The sequence below is a fragment of the Nelusetta ayraudi genome, unplaced genomic scaffold, assembly GCF_046127955.1.
Source record: "Nelusetta ayraudi isolate G7.1 ecotype Tasmania unplaced genomic scaffold, CSIRO-AGI_Nayr_v1 ptg000116l, whole genome shotgun sequence".
In the NCBI taxonomy this organism is placed as follows: Eukaryota; Metazoa; Chordata; class Actinopteri; order Tetraodontiformes; family Monacanthidae; genus Nelusetta; species Nelusetta ayraudi.
The window spans coordinates 370,304-393,579 of NW_027466166.1; the positions used below are offsets into that span (position 1 = coordinate 370,304).

At 40.1% G+C, this 23,276-nt stretch overlaps 1 protein-coding gene across 1 annotated transcript in view; it reads left to right on the forward strand.

The window, feature by feature from the left end:
* Positions 1-23,276, forward strand: part of ipo11 (importin 11) — a 76,985-nt gene that overhangs the window by 28,336 nt on the left and 25,373 nt on the right. Inside the window, exons 15-22 of the mRNA XM_076049459.1 lie at positions 392-497; positions 7,879-8,005; positions 9,801-9,834; positions 10,246-10,286; positions 10,432-10,548; positions 12,110-12,223; positions 14,682-14,797; positions 16,208-16,284. Of these exons, the coding sequence (XP_075905574.1) occupies positions 392-497; positions 7,879-8,005; positions 9,801-9,834; positions 10,246-10,286; positions 10,432-10,548; positions 12,110-12,223; positions 14,682-14,797; positions 16,208-16,284 (732 nt within the window). The remainder of the gene's footprint in view (positions 1-391; positions 498-7,878; positions 8,006-9,800; positions 9,835-10,245; positions 10,287-10,431; positions 10,549-12,109; positions 12,224-14,681; positions 14,798-16,207; positions 16,285-23,276) is intronic.

Below are 23,276 nucleotides of genomic sequence, written 5' to 3' on the forward strand. Positions count from 1 at the left end.
GAGAATACTTTTGAAATAAAAGCATAATAATTAAAGGGGGAGTCAACACCTCCAAGCAAAACAAGTAAGCCGTGGTTCACTGTATAGAATGCTTGAAGGTTTGGTGTGATAAAGGGCGTCACAAAGGAAATCCTGAGCATCCCAAAGGACTTTTTCAGTGACATTTTAAGGAATGAAACAAAGAAATTAGACTCCAGCGTGAGTTGGAAACTCTTTGATAAATGCAGCACCTCGGCCCAGTCTGTAATACACGCCCATTATGTTACAGTCAAAGGGGCCATGTTTTTCCCCAAGGCTAACATATATGACCTCCAACGTGTTTATAGCAACAGGCCATGTATATCTGGATTAATGATCATCTTCTGACGGATGTGTTTTTTTTGCTCTGCAGTGTACAACGCAATGGGGCTGGCGGCGTACGAGCTGTTTGACAATGTGGACTTTGACCAGTGGTTCAAGAATCAGCTTCTTGGGGAGCTGCAAGTCAACCACTACAGGTACTCACACACTTAGTTTGTTAAATTACTGGAATGATGATCTTGTTTCTTATTGTTTGGCGTTTTATATTTTTACTTACATCATTTTTTCAAAACACGACTTCAGAAGTCCAGGAGTGCACCAAGCTCCTATCGACTCGCTAACACCTGAAGCGGCGCACGCGTCGCGATCCCACAAAACAAAGTTTATGCAGCAAAGTTGAAAGTTTTCTGCTTCCCTAAGGAATCCGTGTGACGGAACTATTGATTGGACCTAAAGTGCACGGCACAGGTGTTCAATCCTGTCGCCCGGCACCTTGGAATACAGTCAATGCGTCGGCGTTACGGAGGTGATGACTCGTCACTATGTCAAATTTTGTCCCCTCAACTCTGGAGCGGCCCTGGAACATTAATGAAGAAACTCAAGACGGTCGTCGTTGTTTTGTCGTGCTCCACGTCCGCTCGCTTTCAGGCATTAGCCACATCTAATGCATTACATAACGTTCCTTTCAGTGTTGCTCAGGCTAATTGACTACTAACCCCTGTCTGGTTATTGATCACGGTCAGCGTCAGAGTCGACGCCTGCTAACGGCTCAAAAGTAGCCGACTAATGCTTCACGTCAGGGCTGCCGCGGTCAAATGAACAGTGGCGTCGCGCGTTTGCCGCATCATTCTAATCAGCTGCTGAGCGGCCCCGCAGCAGTCGCACTTGCCGTGTTTGTGAAGTGATTCCAACCCCCCCAAAGCCCTCAACCCCCCCACTGGTTGTGGGGGACGTTATCCCCAGATAATCTTCACTCTTCATCCCGTAAAACCCGAATGTCAGTTAATTAACGCTCATTTTCTGTGTTTAACGATAGATTCTGTTTTTATTGGCCAATTTCACAAATTGCCCGACCAAAAGGAAGCCTCGGGCCCGACGCACTGTTCACTGTCATTCCCACCTCTGCTCTCTGCTCTGTTCTCCAAAGGCTTTTTAATAAGCCTCTCTGCTCGCCAAGTTTTATTGCAACTTGTCTTTTTACACAGTGGCTCACACACCAATGAGGATGACAGAGTGATCATTTGTTGTCAGTCACAGGTCTCCGTGATTAGAGCTTATGTGTAATGAAAGAAAAGTGCAACCAGATACAGCCCACCTTGTTTTTCTGTTAGGCTTGGCTAAGCTAAAAAAAAAAATCACATGCATTTGTTGTTATTTTAAATATTTGAGAAGGTGGTAGATTTTCCCTCCTGGCTTGTTGTTCCGACGCCTAACGGGAACTGCGGACAAAGAATAGAGCTGTAACAACAATACACAGTGCATGTGTTGTACTTTGTGTCTTATTTATTAAAAAAAAAAAGTACTACTGATGCTTAAAATATGTTGTGCACACCTGAGGTGTACCAACGCAGTCCAGAAGCATGATAACTCCTTTAAAAACACGGACAGAACAGAGAACACGTAAAGCAGCAGAGACCAGAGGACGGCTCAGTACTTCTCTCTGTCTCTGTGGTTGTCTACTTTTCTAAATTGCATGTATGCATTTAATTGTATTTTTCATGCTGCACAAACAACTCTCTCTCTCTCTCTCTCTCTCTCTCTCTCTCTCTCTCTCTCTCTCTCTCTCTCTCTGTCCCTCTCTCTCTCACACTCTCTCTCTCTCACACACACACACACACACACACACACACACACACACACACACACACACACACACACACACACACACACGCGCAGAAGTCACCCAGAAGCCGGAGAGTTGGAAATCTCTGTTCGCTGCTGTGCCAGCCTACATTCAAAAGTGCTGTCACACTTTGTGGCAGCAACTCAAAAAGGGAGCTGCGGTGCCTTGATATCAAAGCAAACCATGCAGGCACCAGTTCTTGGCACCTTGTTGCTGCTTTTACTCGTTCTGCTTTCAAATTTGCTCCAAAAGGCTTCCAGGTGGACGGCTATGGGGGGATTGCGGGGCCATTAAGCGTCCCCTGCTTGTGGCTTGTTGTGCTTGCTGATGCCAGCTGACGTCATCATTTAGGCAAATTGTTTGAGAGACGGGTGCAGAGCGAGAAATGCCAAATGTTTAGTGCTCATCTCATTCACTTTGGGGTGCAAACGCAACATTTCTCTCTTCAATAACAGTTAACACATTGTCTGTGTGGAGTTTTAGATTTTTTTTTGTCTTTTATGGTCAACATAATTCAGCTGCATTTTGCTCAATGAAACATTTCATTTTTTGGTCAATATTGGCTTGCAGCTGCTTTACTTTACAGTTTTACTTGTTGTCCTTTATTGCACTTTGTACAAGTTTGTCGAAATGAGGGACAAAACGCCCTCTGTGGGGCTTTCTCTGGTAAAAATAAGATAAGAACAAAATGTGGATTGTTGCCTGAAGCCTTGAAGGCATTCCCCACTTGGAAAACATAAATTATTACCTTAATTGTTTTAATTCTCGACGGAGAACGCAGAGTAAATTTTTTAGTTCAGATAGGCCATGGAGATTCAGATTCCGTTAGCTGATGAGCAATCCTAAAAGTATTATCATTATAATTTTTTTTTTTTTTTGGGTAGGGGCACTGAGTTCTTCCACTATCGTCTTAATGCAGTTATCTGTATGTTGTACTATGTGTCCATGCAGTAAGCTTGTTGGAATATCTGCGTTCAATGTAAATCGGTTTGTTCTAGTTGTTTTTTCAAACAGTCGGTAAGTCTTCTTAGTTGTACGAGTAGTATTATTACTACGCTATAAAGTTTAGTATAAAATCATTGGAAGCTAACAAAACCACATGAATTCTCAGTTTTCCAAGGTAACCACACATATCGACACCAGCTTGGAGATAAAACACGGACAGAAATGGTCCCAGTTGGACAAGAGCAAAAGGACAATTCTATGACTGTATTGCCATCTGGCAAAAACCAAAGTGTTATTTTATTTTTCCCCCCAGTCCATTTCCACAGATTGTTGTGCACTGCCTGCCCTCTGGCTGTGGAAAGGTTTCATTTAGATACCATTCTTAATCATAATAAGGCAAAAATATAATGATAATAAATTGAGCGATACTGATAAACAGACAGCAAAGATCTTTTAAGCAAAGCGCTGGAGATCGACGTCACAGCGGATGAATTGTTTTGTGCGAGTGTCTCCAGGGTTTGTTCTATTTGTCTTCCTGCACCTGCAGAATATCTGCTGCCTGTCATTCCTCAGTTGAAGGTGTCAGCTACTTTGCCATTTCCTTTGGGATGGCTATCAATTCTCTTCTATTGGCTGTAATTGTCCTCATCGATCCTGCTTTTGAATTGGCTCCTGAGATATATAGCGATATGCCCCTGTGTTCCAAGAGCTCACTCATCTCCATTAAGTACCGTTCGACCACAGGGGCCAATTTTTCTCATTCACACTATAATCTATTTCAGTTTAGCACCTACCAGTGAAGAAAGAATGGCCACACACACACACACACACACACACACACACACACACACACACACACACACACACACACACACACACACACACACACAGAACACAATGTTGCTTTAAAACCAATTTGGGAAAAAAACCCCAAACAAACATAGTTCAGATTTTCAAATTAATTTTCTATTTGCAGCTGCAGCTGCTGATGTGTCATGCTTCCTGCATCCTTTGGGACATACCAATATGAAATGACTTCTTCATGTACAGTGTTGTTTTATTTCAAATATAGACAATTATTTTTGATTTATATATGTATTGTAAGGTCGTCACAGAAAGCCAATTTTGAACCAAACATTTGCTTTAACATTACAGTCCAATGCAGGAAAAAAAAAATCCTCAACCCAACACAATTTGTACACTCAAGACATCTTTGGTTTAAAGAAGTATCTGCTCATATTTACCCATCATTACACTGCTGTCAGCCTTTCCATCACTATTAAATTCAAATTCAGATTTCTGTGGTGGCTGGGATTATAGCACTATCAGAAAAAACTAAAGGAAAATAATCCATTATTCCATAATGAAATCAAAATGAAAGCATTTAACCATACAACCCAAAATAAATGATGCACTATACACAATCAATTAGGATTCCTACAAATTACTCAAGACAGTAAAACAAACAAAAGTAATTCATTGCAGGTGTAGTTCCACTGGAATCTCAGTAAGCACTGTGTTATTGGACACCTTGGAAGGGTTGAGTTGCTCAGTCTCACTCAGGCCTCTAACATATATATAAAAAAAAAACTTTTTTGTTTCATGTACAGTGACCCACATAATGATGAAAAATGGGCAGCAAGCATTTGTTCAATATTATTGTGGAAGATGAACTGATAAACAATGCTGTCTTTTAAATAATGATACTCCGTGACTCTCCATTGCACACATTTCAAGTCATTTTCTCGGTCAAGTGTTCCTCAAGGTGGTTCTGACCTCTGCTGTAGTGATAATGATAATGTAGTGACAGTATGTTGCTACACTGATATACACTGAGATGGCCTGTTAGTGTAGTGACAACATATTAATGTAGCGGCCACATTACTGTAATACAGGTTGTTGTAGATGGATCTCACTCTTAATGATAAATATATTCACAAATGATGGGGCAGTTTACGTGCTATTGATTGGTTTGGAAAGTTATGACGTGTAAACCACTCGCGCTTGCTTAATATGTTCCTACTAAGCCTGGCTCGCATTTACTTTACATTCAAAACACGTTTTAGCAGTGTTTGCCCAGCACTTGGGCATTAAACCCGTCTTGTCCATTTAGGCCGGACAGACGGGTGATGGAAGCATTATAATATATTTGCATACCATTTTAATACTAGTCATGCAAAACTCCCAGGATGAAATAATGTCAGCACACATTTGCGGTTTTAAATGACAGACTGTGAGCTTTCGCAGCCTAAGTGGTAACATTTAACCGTCTTGTCAGAGTACTGGATACAAAAAAATCTAAACATATTGCTGAAAGATCTCAGGACTAGGTACATCATTAGCTACCCATTACATAAAAATTGCTCTATAAAGTGCCTTTCTGGGAAAGTGCAGGAAAGGAACAGTGTGTGCCTGTCCAACGTTGATTTTAATTCAGCTCTTCAGTGACTTCCTGTTTTGTCCCCCTGGATTTGAGCAGGTTTCGAGTGGATGAGTCACATCTAACCTTTGACTGACGGACATACACCCCAAGTCAATCCATCCCTCCATCTGCCCGCTCTTGCTTTTTTCTCCTCCCCATATTGCCCTTCCAACGCGACCAGCTGTAGTTTTTCCAGTTTGAGGCAGTTAATCTGTATTTGTCCGTGACTGACATCCATCCATGCACTACACTGTGATGTAGCCAGATCTAACAAGATTGTCACGATAATTAATCTAAGTCACGTCAGCTGATGCCATGTGTGACTAATAATCAGAACGTGAATTACTTAACTTGGACATTACACACAGTACAAAATATCTTTCTAAAAACCTTTAACAATCGATGGAAAATGTGTTTGATAATACACACAGAACCTCAACATAAGTCAGGATATAAATCGGGATATAAACATGTCAATGGCTAAGGGCGCTGCTTTCTCTGCCTTCTCTGTTGTTTTCAAATCCCTACATTCTATTCCATTGTAGAGGATTACGTTGTGGTTTGACTGCGTTTCTTTGCCTGCATCCCCTCTTTTTAACTGTGCTTGGCAACCAAAACGTTCACAACATTTAAAAAACGGGACTGGTACAACAAACTGTGGAACAGTTGTACAAAAGGAAAATATTTCTCTCTCACATTTTTTTTTTTCAAACTCAAAAGGCTCTTTTACCAGTGGCATCTTTAACCCAAATCCCATTATTATGACGCAGTTGCAGCCTGTATGTGACCAACTCAGTTCAGTGATTAAATGCACACACACAGTTTTCAGTCCTGGAACAATATACATCACTTCTCATGGCTTTTCTAATGAGAGAACTTTCTGTTTGCCTGAGAGAATCTCTCAATGGCTGAACTTGACTTGTGCAACACTGTGTCAGGGCTCTCTCTTCAGCACCCGTTGGTGTTTGCCATTGTCGTGGCAGCGATGGTCCAGTGTTCTCATGCTCTGGAGTCATGTGTTCTGTCCATCTGTTTTTCAGGACTGCGTTCTGGTGCTTAACTGTTAGTGGAAGTTGGTTCAGGGATAGAAGGTAGAAGATGGATGGATGGTTCAGAACGTCTCTTGCTTTTAAGATATCGAGGTATCAGACTGAAATAGAATTTCGTTTCCTGTTGCTATTGATAGGAATCATCAAACTTGGGTTTTAATTGAAAACTTATATTGCACAGATGAAAAAGTAAAAAAAAAAAAAAGAAAAAAAAAAGTAATGCACAACCTTAACCTTTGGTTGTTTTTTTTTTGCACCAATCAATGTTTTTTTGTTTTTTTTTCTTTCTTTCTTTTTGGCACGTTGACTGTTTGTCACATCTGAGGCCTGAGTCATGCTGTGGTGTAGTATCTTCTGGCGAGTGTCCCAGACTGTGGTCTTTGGATCCCTGTGGATATTTGACAACAAGCCAGCCAGTCGGTCAGCCCCCCTCTTCTCCTTCTGCTCTACCCTCTAGCCGCTCTCTCCATCAGCTCACTTTCGAAAAAAGAAGTCGTCAGTGGAGCTCTTGGCCTCAGAAAGACAGTCAGCCAGACGGGGCCCAGTGCACCTTAGTGGCAGATGTAACCGCTGAAGACCGTCAGTCCTCAGCACACACTTCCTCGTGATGGCGACATTCATAAAGGGCATTTTGATTTATAACTCTTTCATCTCAGAGCAGGTGTCAAGTGTATGATTAGAACAAGATTTTTTATTTTATAACAGTGAATTAATTCTACTGCCAGCATGCAAATATTTCAGTGTTTGCTGATGCTTGAGAACAGAATCCCGCCCACCATTTTTTTCCCGGTTTCTCTAGTTTGAGCACGTTTGCGGTTGTTTTGTGCCGAGCTCTCCATCATTTAACAGCGTGATTATGACAGGTAGTGTTGGTGAAGGGGCGAGAGGAAGGAGTGTACAGCAGCAGTAGCTGGCCTCATTAAATGCCTGGCTTCTGATTACCTCTTCAGCACCTGTGTAACCAATTTCCCTCATTTCCTCAACGCTTGTGCACATGGCCCCGAATTTACACACAGCTGCTCCTATTGTCAAGTCCTTATAATAGATGACATTTGGTTGGGAATTGAGTTTTTCCTCTGTAAAGGCACTAGTTTGTGTGTGTATATGCTTGGATATATGTGGCCATATGGAGAAAGTATTCAACAGCAATGTGAGCACTTTTATCATTGAGGGACGCACGTTACAAAGGCCATTTACCAAATGTTGAACAACCAAAAAGTTTCCCTACATCAGAGAAAATGGTTTCATTTTAAAAGCAAAGGAACAATGATGATTTGAATGAGTAGCCATGAAAACCAGTCTCTATTTCTCCACCACAGGTATAAATTGATTCGCCGAAGAGTGGTCTGGCTAATAGGACAGTGGATTCCTGTCAAGTTCAAGTCTGACCTTCGACCCGTCCTGTACGAGATCATCCTGAACCTCATGCAGGATCCAGATTTAGTGGTGAGTAGCAACAGGCGCCAAGTAGATGTCTTTGTCTTGTTCTGCACGAAACGTCAATTTTCACATTATATTCACACTTTTGGAGATGATTTTGCTTTCCAATTGGCTTTTACACGTGAGAAGTGCATGCACCGACATCATCGGCATCTATAACTGGGCTCAACCCTCATTTACTCCAATACATCAGCCCCTACGGACGCATCGCGCCGATGGTTACTCATAGACCGAAAGTGAAAGCTGAAAATAATCTTGGTGGCATGTGTAACTCATTGTGTCCGCAGGCTGTTTGCATTCCCACTGGGAGGTATTAGAATTTTATTTATTTATTTATTTCAAGACTGCTGTTGCGCCACCTTTCAAGACTTCATGCTGTGATGTTTTAGTCAACAGCTCGTCCCAGTTCTGCTTCCCTGAACAGCTCCAAGGCTTTTACACATTTAAAATAGGAAGCTTTTTTGTTTTGATGAGGATGAAGCCAATGTAGTGATGACATGATGGAAAGACAGTGGCTTTAACTTTACAATTGAACTAGGATTGACTGTTGCACCTGGAACACATGGAAATTGATCACCAGTGCATCTTGAACATCCAGGCTGGAATCGGTGAACTAAAAAACAGTCTTCCCCTACCTGACATAACCTGCTTATGTCATGTTTTCTATACTGGGCCAAGTAGTGAACAATCCAGTTTGATTATTATAAGCCCAATGTGATCTCTGATCTTATTTGTAAATTTAAAGCTTTCATCAGTTTGTTTTAAGGCGTTTTAAGTGTGTGTGTGTGTGTGTGTGTGTGTGTGTGTGTGTGTGTGTGTGTGTGTGTGTGTGTGTGTGTGTGTGTGTGTGTGTGTCTTTGCTAAAGATTGTTCCTCATGATGGCGGTGGCGATGAGTGTTTGAATGTGAATGAATTGTCAAGAGGGCCATTGCTGATGGCATCTGATTACCATCTGATTATTGGAGAGTTGAGGAGGTCTCAAGCAAAATTAGTAATGAGTGATTTTTGGTACAGTGATTTGTTTTAAAGACTTTTATATGACAAATTCTTTTTTTGGTCTGGCAAGTACAAAGTTTTTGTTAAATTTTCTTTTCTTTTTTTTTGACCACGAACATGAACGTCCGCTGTCTTTAAACTGTGCACGGAACATAACAAAACAAGTAATCCCTCTTCCGAGCCTGAAAACCTCTTTAATATTACTAAGATTTGTGTTGGCCTCATAATGCTCTGCCCATGGAGGCCGTTGCCTTTGCGTGCTGTGTATGTGCAAAAAATTTGCAGAGTGAAAGAAAAGGCTGTAATTGAGTTTAAAGTCACTGTTCTCTTTTTTTCTTATTTCTTTCACTTTCCCCCCTGTGTCTGATGTGATCCCCTCCTGGCGGGAGCCCCCCACTACCCCCAACCACTATCACTCTGACACTGCTTGATTACATGTCAGGAGTCTCCGAGGTTGCACGGGTCGCTCCTTTTCAGCGTCATTATACTGCAGGTGCACAGTCATGCAGCGTCTTATTAAAAACGTATTTTCCTGAGACTTCCACAAAAGCGGAATGCAATCAAGGCGTTTGTGCTGCTTGCGTTTCTGGTTGTCAGCTGTTGCAGTCTGCTCCACATCTTTGTCTGTGTCTGTTTCTTGTGCTTTGTCTGTTTCACTCTTTCTCAGAGTCCCACCAATCCCGGTCTGTTTTCTTTCTCTGCAGCCTTGATTAACCAATAATACAGATGCACCGATTAAAAGGGCGATGACACAATAGCTCTCGATGAAATAAATTCCTCTCTTTTATTTTCTTCACCCAATAGGTGCGGATTGAGACGGCTACAACCCTAAAGTTCAATATCCTTTTTATTCTTCTGTTTCAGCTGTATTTGTCAGACTGGGGATAATTTATTTCCACAAATGAACGCAAATTCTATTTTGTCACAATAGAAAGTTATTTGCAAGACATTACGAAACACAATAAACCCTGTGATTCGTGGATGTGGATTGTGAAGTGTGAATTGTTATTTGCACAGCGTGAAAATGTGAAATAAAAAGACTGTAAAGAAGAAAAGTTTTTATTACGTCTGAGAAACACCTTATTGTTACTTCCTGGTTAGAAATTAAGTTTCAGTACACAAAATTAAGTTAGCTTTATAATGGTTCTATTCATGTTAACTGTGATAATGGACATCCAACGAAAATTTTGCACTGAAACACACAAAACAAAACCTCACCAGGTTGTTGTCATTCTTAACTCGTGATCACCCGTTGATGACTTTGAGTTTCGATCGGACCAGTTCCTCCCAGTGAGTACTTTGCATTTGGTTCAGCCGTCTTCTTCTGTATATTCTGTTTTATTTTGTTTGTTGTTTTTCTATAATTACTTGATCTCTTGTGTTGTTATTTTCTCTGCTTCTCTGAAACCTGCTGTACGTTGCCCGTGTTGTACAGTACCTGGAGTCTATTTTCGGGCTGCTCTTCAAGCTGCTGCAGGAGGTGACGGAGTGCGACACCAAAATGCACGTGCTTCATGTCATCTCTTGTGTCATCGAGAGAGTGAACACGCAGGTGAGGCGTCGAGATGTTGGCTAGAAATTCCGACTAATATCCAACTACTGATACATGTTGCACATATTCATCCCAAGCTGCTAAAAGAAACAGCTTAACACATCACTAAACTATTAAATATGTATGTAATGAATTAAAAAAAAACAACCTAAAAACTGTTTTTATGTTTACGTTTTTTTCCTCTCTTTTTCTGGCTCAGTTATCTAGTCTACACTCTACAACTCGGGTGCTTTTTTGCATCAGACTCCCCAAGCATCCAATAAGTAGTTTTAATCCATTTAACTGGAAGCCCTTGAAGGAATTGACCTTCCGTTCGACCCCCCCTGCGGTTCTTTCAACAGCCATTTTTAGCACTTTTTGCCTCAAACGATCCCACTTCTTAAGTCTGTCACGGAAATGGTGTTCCTTCCTGTGAACTGTCAGCCGAGCTAAGTCTTCACCCGTCTCTGGCCCCGAGATAAACTTCTAGAGACGGTGCAAGTTCCTTTATTATTCTAAACCGTCTGACAATGAGTGGCGGAGGCGGTGGAAGCTACTCAATGAAGTCATGAGTGCGGCTGGAGCGCAAACAGACAAAATGTCAGTTGTGATGAGATTTATCTCCTCCCAAGTGTCAAAGATGTCATCCCAGGCTGGTTTTTGGGCCTGTTTTTCTCAATTTTCATCTTTAGCCTCAGGCCTCCGTGTCATTTCTGCTTCTCCCTCTCCCGGCCGAGCCCTTTATAAAGGTGTAATCTTGCCGGGAAAAAAAAATAATCACAGTGCGATGTCACGATGAAGGCCACGCAGCTGCTATAGGGAATCTCGGAGGTGAACACCAAGTCGGCACAAGAAAATGGCAGAGAACCTTTTTGAGATGTGTAATTCCGTGGATGTGTCGGCGTTGGCTGGCCTCACAGCAACTGCGCCCAAATTGCAGTGAATGCCGCGACGTTTTCCAATTTCACACAGGAATGAGATCGATGCTACCTATTTGTCGTTTGACCACATGACTCCAAGAAGCGTTTTCACACAAATAACTTGATTTTAAATGAGGCGGCCGGAGTTTATAATATAAACTGCAGATGGATGTTGTAATTATGAAAACAGCCTGCAATGGATTGTTGTGGAAATGCGTCTTATTTTGAAGCAGGACTTTGAAAGAATGCTGTCAAGAGGCATGTGACCATTGTTTTTTATTTATTTATCCCATTTTAATTTAACAAAATTTATGTAAGATAAAATTGTTTTGTTTTTTATTTACTCAAAATTAGACATTATTGTGGCATTCCTTGAATTTTATGCAAAAAAAAAAGATTCCTGATGATCTGAGCAATGCTTGAGTTTTCTCTCTTTACGCCCTCACAGTCACCGTTGAGACCGTTTTCTCAACGTGCACACACACACACACACACACACACACACACGATACTTGATGAAAGCATGTCGCTGGCTCAGGGACACACTTGAATCGCACCTTTCGTCTTTTACCATTGAGTTACACATGGCTATGTAAACATTGGGCCCCCTTTCCCAGCATCATCTCCTCAAGGTCTAATTAATCATCTCACTTGCATTTCAGATCCGGCCCTATGTAGGCTGTTTGGTTCAGTACCTTCCTCTGCTGTGGAAGCAGTCTGAAGAACACAACATGCTTCGCTGTGCCATCCTCACCACTCTCGTCCATCTGGTGCAGGTAGGGGTGCAGTGCTTGATTGTGGCTTGTGTTATTAAAAGTACAGTATATTATATATACAGTACATCCAAATAATCATGCTTAAGCTTTGTCTTTTTAAATCCGTAATGGATAAGAAAATAAATTAGTCCTCGTGCAATTTTGCATGAACAGAGGGTGTCTTATTAGAACAAGTTCTCAAAGTCTTTACTGAATATTGCAGTTATGCATTTGATTTGAAAACTTTTGTTGCCAGGCAAACATTTTCTACATAACTATAAAATTGCATTACATTTGGCCCTGGGTTGAACACAAAACACTCACATTTGAATGTGGTCAAAAACAATGTGGTCTCTGTATAATATTGGACCTCTGACTCTCCTCAAAAATTCCCATGTGCAACAAGTTGCGCTGATGTTGCTCATCCTTTTAAATAAAATGAAATATTGTTTCACCATTTAGCACCAAATGAAGTAAGCCAGTTAAATAGAATATGTTTCTGTCGTTCTGCATATTATTTTCCCCAAACTTTTTTTTTTTTTTTTTTTTTTTTTAAATACTTTTGAAGTAAATGAATTACTGAAAAAGAGTAGCGACTCTGAACTTGAGCACCTTCCTTGTGCTGCCTACCACACTTTTCCCTTCCCATCAATTTTCCATGAATATCCTTTTAATACAGCCGCTCCTTTCAGCAGTGACCCGCCATGTGCAGGGTGTCACGCAGGGACTTGTAAACGACTGTCAACTCAGCAGTCTGTTCCCTTTTTTTGTGATTAGAGTTCTTCAAAGGACTGCATATCAAATGTGTAGAGCTTTTACTTTCTGCAAAGAAAATTTCCATTATAAATATACATATATATCTTATAATGCAGTTTTTAGTGTAATCCGTTCTAAACCTTGACCATTTAAAATGAAACAAAAAAACCCTCAAAATATTGTTTTGTGTAATGTGGTTACATAATGACTGTAAAGATGAAAACATTTCACCTCTTTTGAAAGAGTGACATTAAAACAAATTTTAGATGCACCTAAATAATACTTATTCAAAAGTAAAAATAAAAAAGTCATAATTGCATTACAAACAGACAGCTTATCATTTCCAATTAGTAGTGTTTTAATTTACAGTGGGCATAAAAGGAAATATTTAAATGTAGCTCTTAACTCTGACAAGCCAACAGGGTCATCATGTCTGCCATTATGTTTTATTGCTTGACTCAGGTTAAAAAGCCTTCTGGTTTTATCGTCCATTCCCAGAGGTTCCTGACCCATTAAAGCTGTGTTATACTGCGCAGGGTAACGTGCCCGTCCGCTACCCCTCTGGAAATACATGCAGTAGGCGATAAGAGCACATCTCTCAAAGGAGAATTCCATCATGTCCCACTCCACCACCACAGGTTGCAACATGAGCAGGACTAGAGAGTATGGAGGCACCAGAACCCTTTGATCTTCCATCTGGAATCAAAGTGTCTTAAGGATCCACATTATGACATGCACATTTAAACAGTTTTCATGAATCTGTTTTTCTTTTTTCGTTTTAAACCAATTGCTATTTGGTGCATTGGTTTAACAATGGAAAAAAAAAAAAATCGAAAAACCTCTTACAAGTCATAAACTGACTTTGTAATGTGCTTGCCATCGTGTGTAATATTTGGCACCGTGGAGAAATATAGCCTTTTTTTTACGGTCTTTCAGTAGCAGTTCACATGATCTGTGTTGCGCCCAAGGGCGTAAATATTAAAACTCCTCAGATGATGAAATAGATGACATTCGGATTTTAAGGTCAATTTGATTCACGAGTAATGGCTGATGTGGCTATAAGGCTTGCCAACAAGTTGAGCTGTTGCAGAAACGTATAGAACCCCATGACCTTCTGCTCCACTGGTAACACTGCATAATACTGGGAAGGTCTGCAGTATGCGATAAGTGTATTTTATGTTGAGACATGTATGAATAAGAAGTATTTGTTAATACAGTGCTCTTCCCTTTTTGCTCTTGGTCTGCTTAATGTTGACCCCCAGCAGGAAGTTGACTGTGCAGACATTAAAAATGAAAGGGATTATTAATCCATCCCTGCGGCATGGTTTCACTGGGAGAACCCATCCATTGACTATGGGTCAACTTGGTGGTAGTTTCTCCATTACATGAACAAAGAACATGCTAATGCCCCCTAACAATACTTTTTTTGTCGTCCTTTACCAAATATATTGTCACACAAATTGCCGACAGATGGTCACATTGTGCGCAACGTGTTGTGCCCAGAGCACATGTCTGAAATTTGTGCATTGCACATGTTTATATTGTGATGATAAATATTTGATTTATTTTGCAACCAAATGATTGGTCGTTAAATTTTCTGTGCTCACCATTCCTGGTACATGATCCATGAGTAATCCCCATTAAGTTTTAATAGCCCATAAAATGTATTCCCTTTCTTGTTAAATGAGCTTTTGGAATTTTTTTTTCTTTTTTTTTCCTCTAGGGCCTGGGGGCCGAGAGTAAGAATCTCTACTCTTTCCTTCTTCCTGTGATCCAGCTGAGCACGGATGTTTCCCAGCCGCCACATGTGTATTTGCTGGAGGATGGACTGGAGCTTTGGTATGGGAACACAACCGCCATCGATTTTAATACCCCACACACACTCCTACGATTAGTACTTTGGCACAGCTTCTCTCAACCTTTTCTTTTGACTGTCAGTCCAAATACTGACACACTTTTCAAAAGCCTGAATCACTGGCTTGCTCTCTGTGAACAAGTATTATTGCAGGGGGATGCATTTTGATCTGTTGATTTAATTAGTTCCGTCAGACCACTGCAGTGTGAGTTATGGAACTTGATTACATCTGCGGATCAAAAGCTTGCCGTTGCTTTTATTTGTCTGGGCCGCGGACCACTTGAGATTAAAATGGTTTGAAGTACTCTCTAATTTGCACTTGAAGTATGGTGAAAATGTTAAGGTCAAATTAATAACGTGGTTTCAATTACTTTGTTTGCTGTATCCTTAGTTTGCCCGCTCTTTATCTTCAAAGAAAAGTAAAAATGTTTCTTCTCATAATTAATTTCACCAAAAATGTCCCATTACAATCTCATTAAAAACATTTTTACAGACACACTGAGGGCTGCCATTACACAGACTGACAAAACAAAACAGGCTGAACCTGATTTCTTTTATATATATATATATATATATATATATATATATATATATATATATATATATATATATATATATATGTATATACATATATATATATATATATATATATGTATACATATATATATATATATATATATATGTATATACATATATATATATATATATATATATGTATACATATATATATATATATATATATGTATATATATGTATATATATATATGTATATATGTATATATATATATGTATATATATGTATATATATATATATATATATATATATATATATATATATATATATATATATATATATATGTATATATATATATATATATATATATATATATATATATATATATATGTATACATATATATATATATATATATATATATATATATATATATATATATATATATATATATGTATGTAAAACATTTTGAATTCACCCATCATTGTGTGGTTTTTGGTAATTAGTGCTTCTGTTTGATAAGTATCAGGATGACTAGTCAGTTGACAGTATCTCTCTTTAAGGAACGGCTAAATTAATAATCTTATCATGGCTGGATGGATGGATGGATGGATGGATAATCATTAAATCCAGTCAGGTTCTTTCCACTGAGCAAAACCTTGTACTTTTCCTTTGGTGCTCCTTCTCCAATTTCCCCTTCATGCCTACTCCACTCCCTTGTGATGTCATTGTTTTCATCTTTTCTAACTTCCCATTTCTTTTATTGTGCTTGTGAAACCTGCCTTCTGTTTTTTTTTCTTCTTTCCCCTCTGAAACTAAAAATATTTTATATGCCTTGTTTGGTATTTTTCTATTGCTGTTTCTTCTTCCGTCCCTCCTCAGGCTGGTGACATTGGAGAACAGCCCAGCCATCACGCCAGAACTGCTCAGACTTTTCCAAAACATGTCATCTTTGTTAGGTAAGCACGCGCTGGATTTCTTTACTGTTTCCGTGTGCAAATTAGATTCCCCTCTGGCGAACTTCACAAGGTTTTAGATTATCATATAAATTAAATAAATTGAGAGGCAAATTAGTTTTATTTATATTTCAGATGCAATGCATATATATGGTACTGAAGTGTGAAACTGTTTTTCCGAAGTGGCCAAAAGTTTATTGTCTATCTCTTCTGAATCTTCCCGGGTGACTCTTCCATTAATTTCGCTTTGAGACAGCTGGCTAATTCACCCTTCACGCACAGTAAATATGTTAGTTGGTGTGTGTTTTGCGTTCTGACTGGCTTTAGTTACTCTGCGTAGTTACTGTTAAGAAACACATTTAAGTTCAATAGGATTAGGAGAGAGACGCAAAAGGCATTTTACATCAAAAGACTTTGAAGGGATGAAAAGAGGCGCAATCGGAAAGAACAAAAGCAGGATTATTTTACCAAAAGCACCGACAAATCAGAGAGAAAGTTGATGCAATCCACGGTCATAGACTTAATTTATGTACGTGTGTGTGTGTGTTTGTGTGTGCGTGTGTGCGTGCATTATCCAATTCATGCTGTAAAGATCACAGTTATGGCTTTGCGGTGGCCTCAAGGCAGCCGCAGCCAATACTGTGCATCTGTAGGCAGCCGTGAGTGGAGGCAGATTGAAGCGAACTGGTTGGATGATTTATTACAAGCCTGGAGCACTGGAAAGCTTGCTGTGGTGTGTGGGTATGTCTGTGATGCTCTCAGTGTGACGGGGAACTCTATTGATTCGGCGTCTGTGCACATAATGAGGTGGTGGTCCAGCTAATACGAACACTTGTGTTGCCTGGGCGGCCACCTGCAGCGTTGGACCACGTTTGGTGCTGAGAGAAAATTTGCAAGACACAGAGGAGCCAAAAGAAGATCACCATGTTTAATATTAGATGGTAATAAAGAGGGTTTTAAGGGAGATCAAGTAAAGGGGAGATATCTTTGAAGCATTAAGTTTGAGGGATAGATATGAATGAATGATGTAATAAAGTGGTGGAAGTTAAAAATGTGTTATAAAAAAAGAGCATTTGATAGTTGGAGTTGAGAGTAAAGAGAAGCTTTAATGTATATTCAGCCTGCTCCATTTTTTTCAGAAGGTATGTGCTAAAGCATAGAGGTCTCTGAAGCATTTCATTGCAGCATCGGTTCACCCTGACTAACTGATTGAGCCAGTAACTAAGTCTTTTTGTGTTTAAACTAATGGACTAATTTGCCATGATGCTATTTATTGATGAAATATGTTGGATAATGGATTTAAGGTAAAATAATACCTTAAACTATTACTGTTGAATACCGTGACGGTAATCAGAAAAGCTGAACCAACGGAGCTTAAATGAACTGATAGGTCGCGGCCAGTTTAATTGGTGTCACTACTCCATTACGGTTAATTTGCCGCTCATACGGTTCAGCATGTTCAGCTTTAATAAGCACATGACGCCCCTTTGGTTTTAATATTTTGCTAATGGGACATGTTAAGTTCCAAGCTCACTCTTGGAGCTACATTCATTTTTAAATGTCATACTGATCCATCTGATGTGGATTCTTTGAGTTGCAAGCCATCGCGATCACTGTGGTCAGCAGAGCTCAAAAGCAGCTCGTGGTAGAGTGTCGGTCCTGGGCTCAATCCCCAGCCCGGTCAATGTGATTTTTATTTTGTGTTAAACAGTTGCACATATTACTCTGGCCTTGTTGATAGTGTTTGTTGGCTAATGTCTGAGTCTCACAGTTAGCCCCACAAACGGATAACGGCTGAGCGCCGGTGATAAGCAAACCGGCTGTGAAGCTGTGAAACGCTACATTTCCAGGCAGGAGTAGCCGACCTTGTGCCTACAACTGCGTCACACCCACGATTACTGTATATTCAGTTCAACAAGAGGACCTTAAGTGTGCTATCACTTTGTTCTGCAGACCTTACTTTGGTCAGTTGACAGCAATTCAAGTGCATTGTGATTTGTTTGGGCTCTTTTAATAATTTAGTTGCCTCTTCCAACACCATAGCTTGCACAGATACACTGGGCCTGAGCGTCATAGCCTTTAGAAAACTGGCTGCGTTGTTTCCTATTCATTTTTAACAAGACCCCCTGTGGTCCAGCTGCAGAGGTTGGCCCCTACAGCTTGTCAGTGTGGAAACAGACTTCTTTTTATTTACTTTCTATTTGCACTGCATATTAAAGACCCGTGTTGCTCTGGTTGAGAACCCTTCGTGTTCGCTGCAGTCCACGCGTAGCTGAAGCTGCCAATCATGTTTTCTGAACACAGCAAGCTGCACAGCCGCGCAGTGGGCTGAGTGTTTCTAATTGCACGAGACCCCCTACTGTGAAACCCTGTTGGGTTTTGATACGGCACCATGGGGTTCAGCGTGGAGTGATTAGAACAACTGTGAGGCGGGTTGATACATACAGTGAGAAGTCCCAGTGCATTGTATGTTGGCACTCACGGAAAGCCTCTTGTCCAATGAAAATACTGGGTCGGATCTGTATGAGTTAAAGCCGCGCTTGTCGAGTTAGACTTTATTTGGCTGGCAAATGAAGTGGAAATTGGCGAATAGACTGGTTGGACGGTGGATTAACCCAGTTAACCACAGTTAAAAGTGAACTGTCGGAAACGGGTCCCGCTGAAGTCGAGTTTCGTCGACGGGGGGTGGAGTGGGGTCCCGCAGAAGTCTCTTGGCAATGTAGTGGATGGAGCGCTCTGAGTGTTTGTGTGTGTTGGTGGCGCCGCACGTCGCCTTGATGTAGTACCGATATGTCAATAGTTCGTAAAACTTTCAGTATCGATATATATCAATATAACACTACTCAGATCAATTTACTTTTTGTACCATTTATATTCCAGCACCTTTTAAAATAAAACACCGTATGTGATGAATTATCTGTTTGCAACTTCAGGTAGTGGACGGTAGCAGCAAGAACTTGGTGCTAGGAAACTTCCTGGCACAACATACTGCTGTAAATGGCAACTTCAATGGGACATAACATGATAAAACCAAAAACAGTTCACCAGATGTATCATGAGAAGAGCTGTGTGTTGTTTTTTTTTTGTTGTTTTTTTAAACTTAAAGCAATCTGAGTACTGCAGCTAGGGAACATATTCTGCAAATACTTGTGCAGATACTTGTCTTTTGGACTAATTTCACTCGCATCCTTACATCATGGTCTCACAAGGCCCTCCAGTGTTAGGTTTCCTTCTAATTTCCTCTCTTCCCATAATTAGAGGGTTATCTGTTATACTTCCACACTTGGGATGCAACGGCAGCCATTGCAATTTTGCATTTCCCTTTCCCAAGGTTCCTTTTAAAAGAGCATAACTGGATGGGCTGCATTAAGTCGCTGGAATATCCAATATTTTTGGCCATTTTTTAGACATTAGGTGCAGTGTCTCTGCGACTTCTGCGGTAGAAGCAGGATTGTTGGCTTAATCTTTGATCTTTGAAGCCAATTAACTTCATTCAATTGCACGCTCTGAAGTATTATTCCTACTCTCATTAGCGTTAACCCAATTTAGAATTAGCCGCCACACAGCTACTATGGAAATTGGCCCTCCAGATCAAAGTGAGTGTAATGTTAACTTGAACAAGTTAATGTTCCTCTTCTTACATCCTAATTGATGTCATTATCCAGTCGAATGATTCTTCATTCGTAGAACCCTAACGTGGCATCATTTTCCATCATTGTTGAGAAATTAGGATCTGTTGTTAAAACTGCTTCCCCTTCTTGCTGCATGTGCAGCAGCAATCCCTGACCAACTTGAAACTGAAGGGTCAGTCTCATAATGTTGTTCGACAAGTTTCACTTCTCTGTGCATACTTAGGCAATCAACTCTACTTAGAAAAGACTTTTAAGATGTCAAAAATATGTTAGACGCTATAAGTTGTGCCTTATCACGGTGCACCAGTCTCATCCTGTTGCAGCCTAGCCAGTAAATGATTAATTTACCTAATGTTTGTCAGGAATGGTTCTAACTGTCTAAATGATATCCTGTTGTGACCGTTCTCAGCTTCTTAATGTGTGGATTAGTCATTTTCGCCTCCTGTTTGATATCTGAATGGACATAGTTTGTGCTTTACTCAGTGGTCGCGTTAAAGGAAACCAAATTAAAACACTTTCACACCTCAGTAGAATTTCATGAGTGGGAAAAGCCATCGATTGGAACAGGCCAATGTTGAGCTTTTTCTGGCCAAGTCTGATACAAGGCTTAAAAAAGATTGACTTTCATAAAATAACATTGTCTGCAACATTGTTGGTGCTTAAGCATGTTGCGCACGTTCCGTCTCCAACAGAACGTATGCAACGGCTTTAGCTTATTCAACCCAGTTGTTTCTTGTGGCTCCGCACTCAACACCGTGTCTCCTTTTATCTGCCGTTTAGGAATCAGTCTGTGGTCAGTCACTCAGTAACTCAGTGTTAAGCTGGAACATGTTCTGGAACTTACACTAGAGTGGGAGAGTAAATGAACCATCTAGCTGGAAGCCCACTTAGGGTACGGTATAATCCCATTTGGTCGACATTTACCAAGATGTCAGATTAGTCTGACATCGGTGGACTTTCGGTGAACCCTGGTTAACTACACTGGAATCAGGCTGACCCCCGTGGCCGCAGAAGAGATGTGCAACCAACATTTCAAACCCAGCTGACCCTCTATCCTTCACACACTTTTAATTTCAGAGCAGTCTTCATCTATGGCTCAAACTCCAGGTTTTTTGGTTAAATGCCTACATTTCGAATTTGCTTCCATTTCTCCTGGCTTGATATTCTTGTTTTTTTTTATATTTTTCTGCACATTATTAACACTTATTTACCATTATTTAACCAACAAGAATATTTCAGAGAGATTCGTTTTGCATTAAATGCATACGTCAAGTCCTAACTGGGCTCTCCACTCTTGGCTTTCCATGTATTGCTGTCCATTTTGTCAACAATCTGTTTTTGTGTTGTAGTTTTTTTTTTTTTTTTTTTTTTTTTACATTTTAAGCTAAGTCAGTACAAATATTAGAGGAGAACTCCAGATCCACTCCTCTGTAATGTGGCATCTCAGAGGCACTAGAAGAACAAAGAAGCACAGTTACAAGAAGGTTTTTTTTCTCCCACCGAACATTGTCTGCAGGGAATTCACTGGAGATTTGTTTCAATTTCAAACTAACTGCTGGTGCATTTATTTGAATAAATTGATGAATAATTTCATAGATGGAGTGAATTGATTTTCACTTGAATCCATCGCCCTCTGTGGCTGAATTTCACTACATCATCTGGCTATTCATTTATTGGGTCCAAAATGAGCTATAGAGGGATGTCGGGCGCTCAGAGAGTCTGGCTCGATATAGTGTCACAGCTTGCCAGGTGCGTGGCCTGGTCTGCCTGATAAAGAGCCCTGCTCCATCACAGCTAAACTGGAGCAGCAAATTCCCTAATTAGAATGTCAAAAGCCTTTGCTTTGGATAAATTGTTAGACTAGCGCTGCTCTCGCTCGCTCTCTCACCGCCGTAATGCTCTGAGCTGGCACATCTTTGGGCGACCTGAGGTACTCTGGCTAATGTTGGGGCAAAGCAGTGGGAATTAAACACCTTGTTGCCGTCATATTGAAGTATCTCTTTATTTCTATGCATTTTTTTGTTGCTTTTACCCCCTCATTCATAAATACTCCAACATTCCTTTTCTTTTTCCACAGTGAAGTCACAGTCTGAACAATAAATTCTAAGTGTTACCCACAGAGACAAATAGATTAGTGTGAAATGCCAGGAAATGAGGGGAAGCATTTGGATGGATCAGCTTAACTGACATGAAGGGCTCTTGTAATGGACAGGTGGTTAAAGAGCTGTGTTAATAGTGTATCAGAAGTACCTTTTTTAATTGTGTTAAAACATCTTAAAAGTACCTTGTGCAATTATCTGCTTTGTTTTCTTTGTATTAAATTGTATTTAGTATTAACATTTAATTAATTTCCCATAAGAATTGATTCGCTTACTGTGCCTTTGAACCAGAGCAAGAAAACCGATGGTTCAAACTTATTTCAAAGTGATCCTCGCTACAGTCTGGGCTGGCAGAAAACCTTCAGTTTTTATTTCGGTTCAGACATAGTTCATTTTTAATACTAATGAAATCCATTGGAATAATTTCCTTTTTGTAACAGCTTTTTGAAACAAATATATATAAAAATCATACTTTAATTTTAGGATCCTTCGTGACCTTAATATTGTCTTTCCTGCGGTACCGTTTCAGTTTATGGTGTGAACTAAAGTCTGCAGTCTCGCAGTCTGGACACTCAAATAAATCCCTTGCTCAGCTCTTCCTGCTTCTTTGAAGTAAAACTACACTGAAATTACTTTTCCGCAGACTTTTATCACTCAAGGACCAACATAAAAATGTACTCAATCCCCTCTCTGCACAGACGGGCCAATAACTGTAGCCAAAGATCTTTTTGGAACCCTTTTTAATACTTCTTTAATTGTGTCCTTTATGAGCTGTTAAATCTAGCAAGGCGATAGATCCGTGTGGAGCTGCATCACGATGTTCAATGCGAAGGTCTTTGAGGAAAGAAATTCATCAGAGAACGTATATGTACCCTTTTCATTTCAGTGCCGTCCGCTGCAGAATTCCAAAAACAAAACACTGAGTAAAAATAAAATCAGCATGGCTTTTATTCAAGTCAAATCGATTTTTGTGTCTCATGGCTGTTGAACCGCTCTGCCTAATATTGAGTGTTTTTGCCACATCTTTCTTGGTTCACCGCCTTTGCAATGTGTTAACTGGCCTCTTAACATCTTAAGCAAACTCCATTGGACAGTGTCAAGTGAGAACCAAACTTTTTTTTATTCAGTACCCCCAACAAATGTTAATCTGCCCCTGTCATTGCAGTCAAATGTGAGTCGCTTTTCCTGTAAATGTTAATAACCCAAACAGGTTTTGCAGCATATGCCCAGGCACATTAGCAATTTAATGCAATAAGCTCAATTA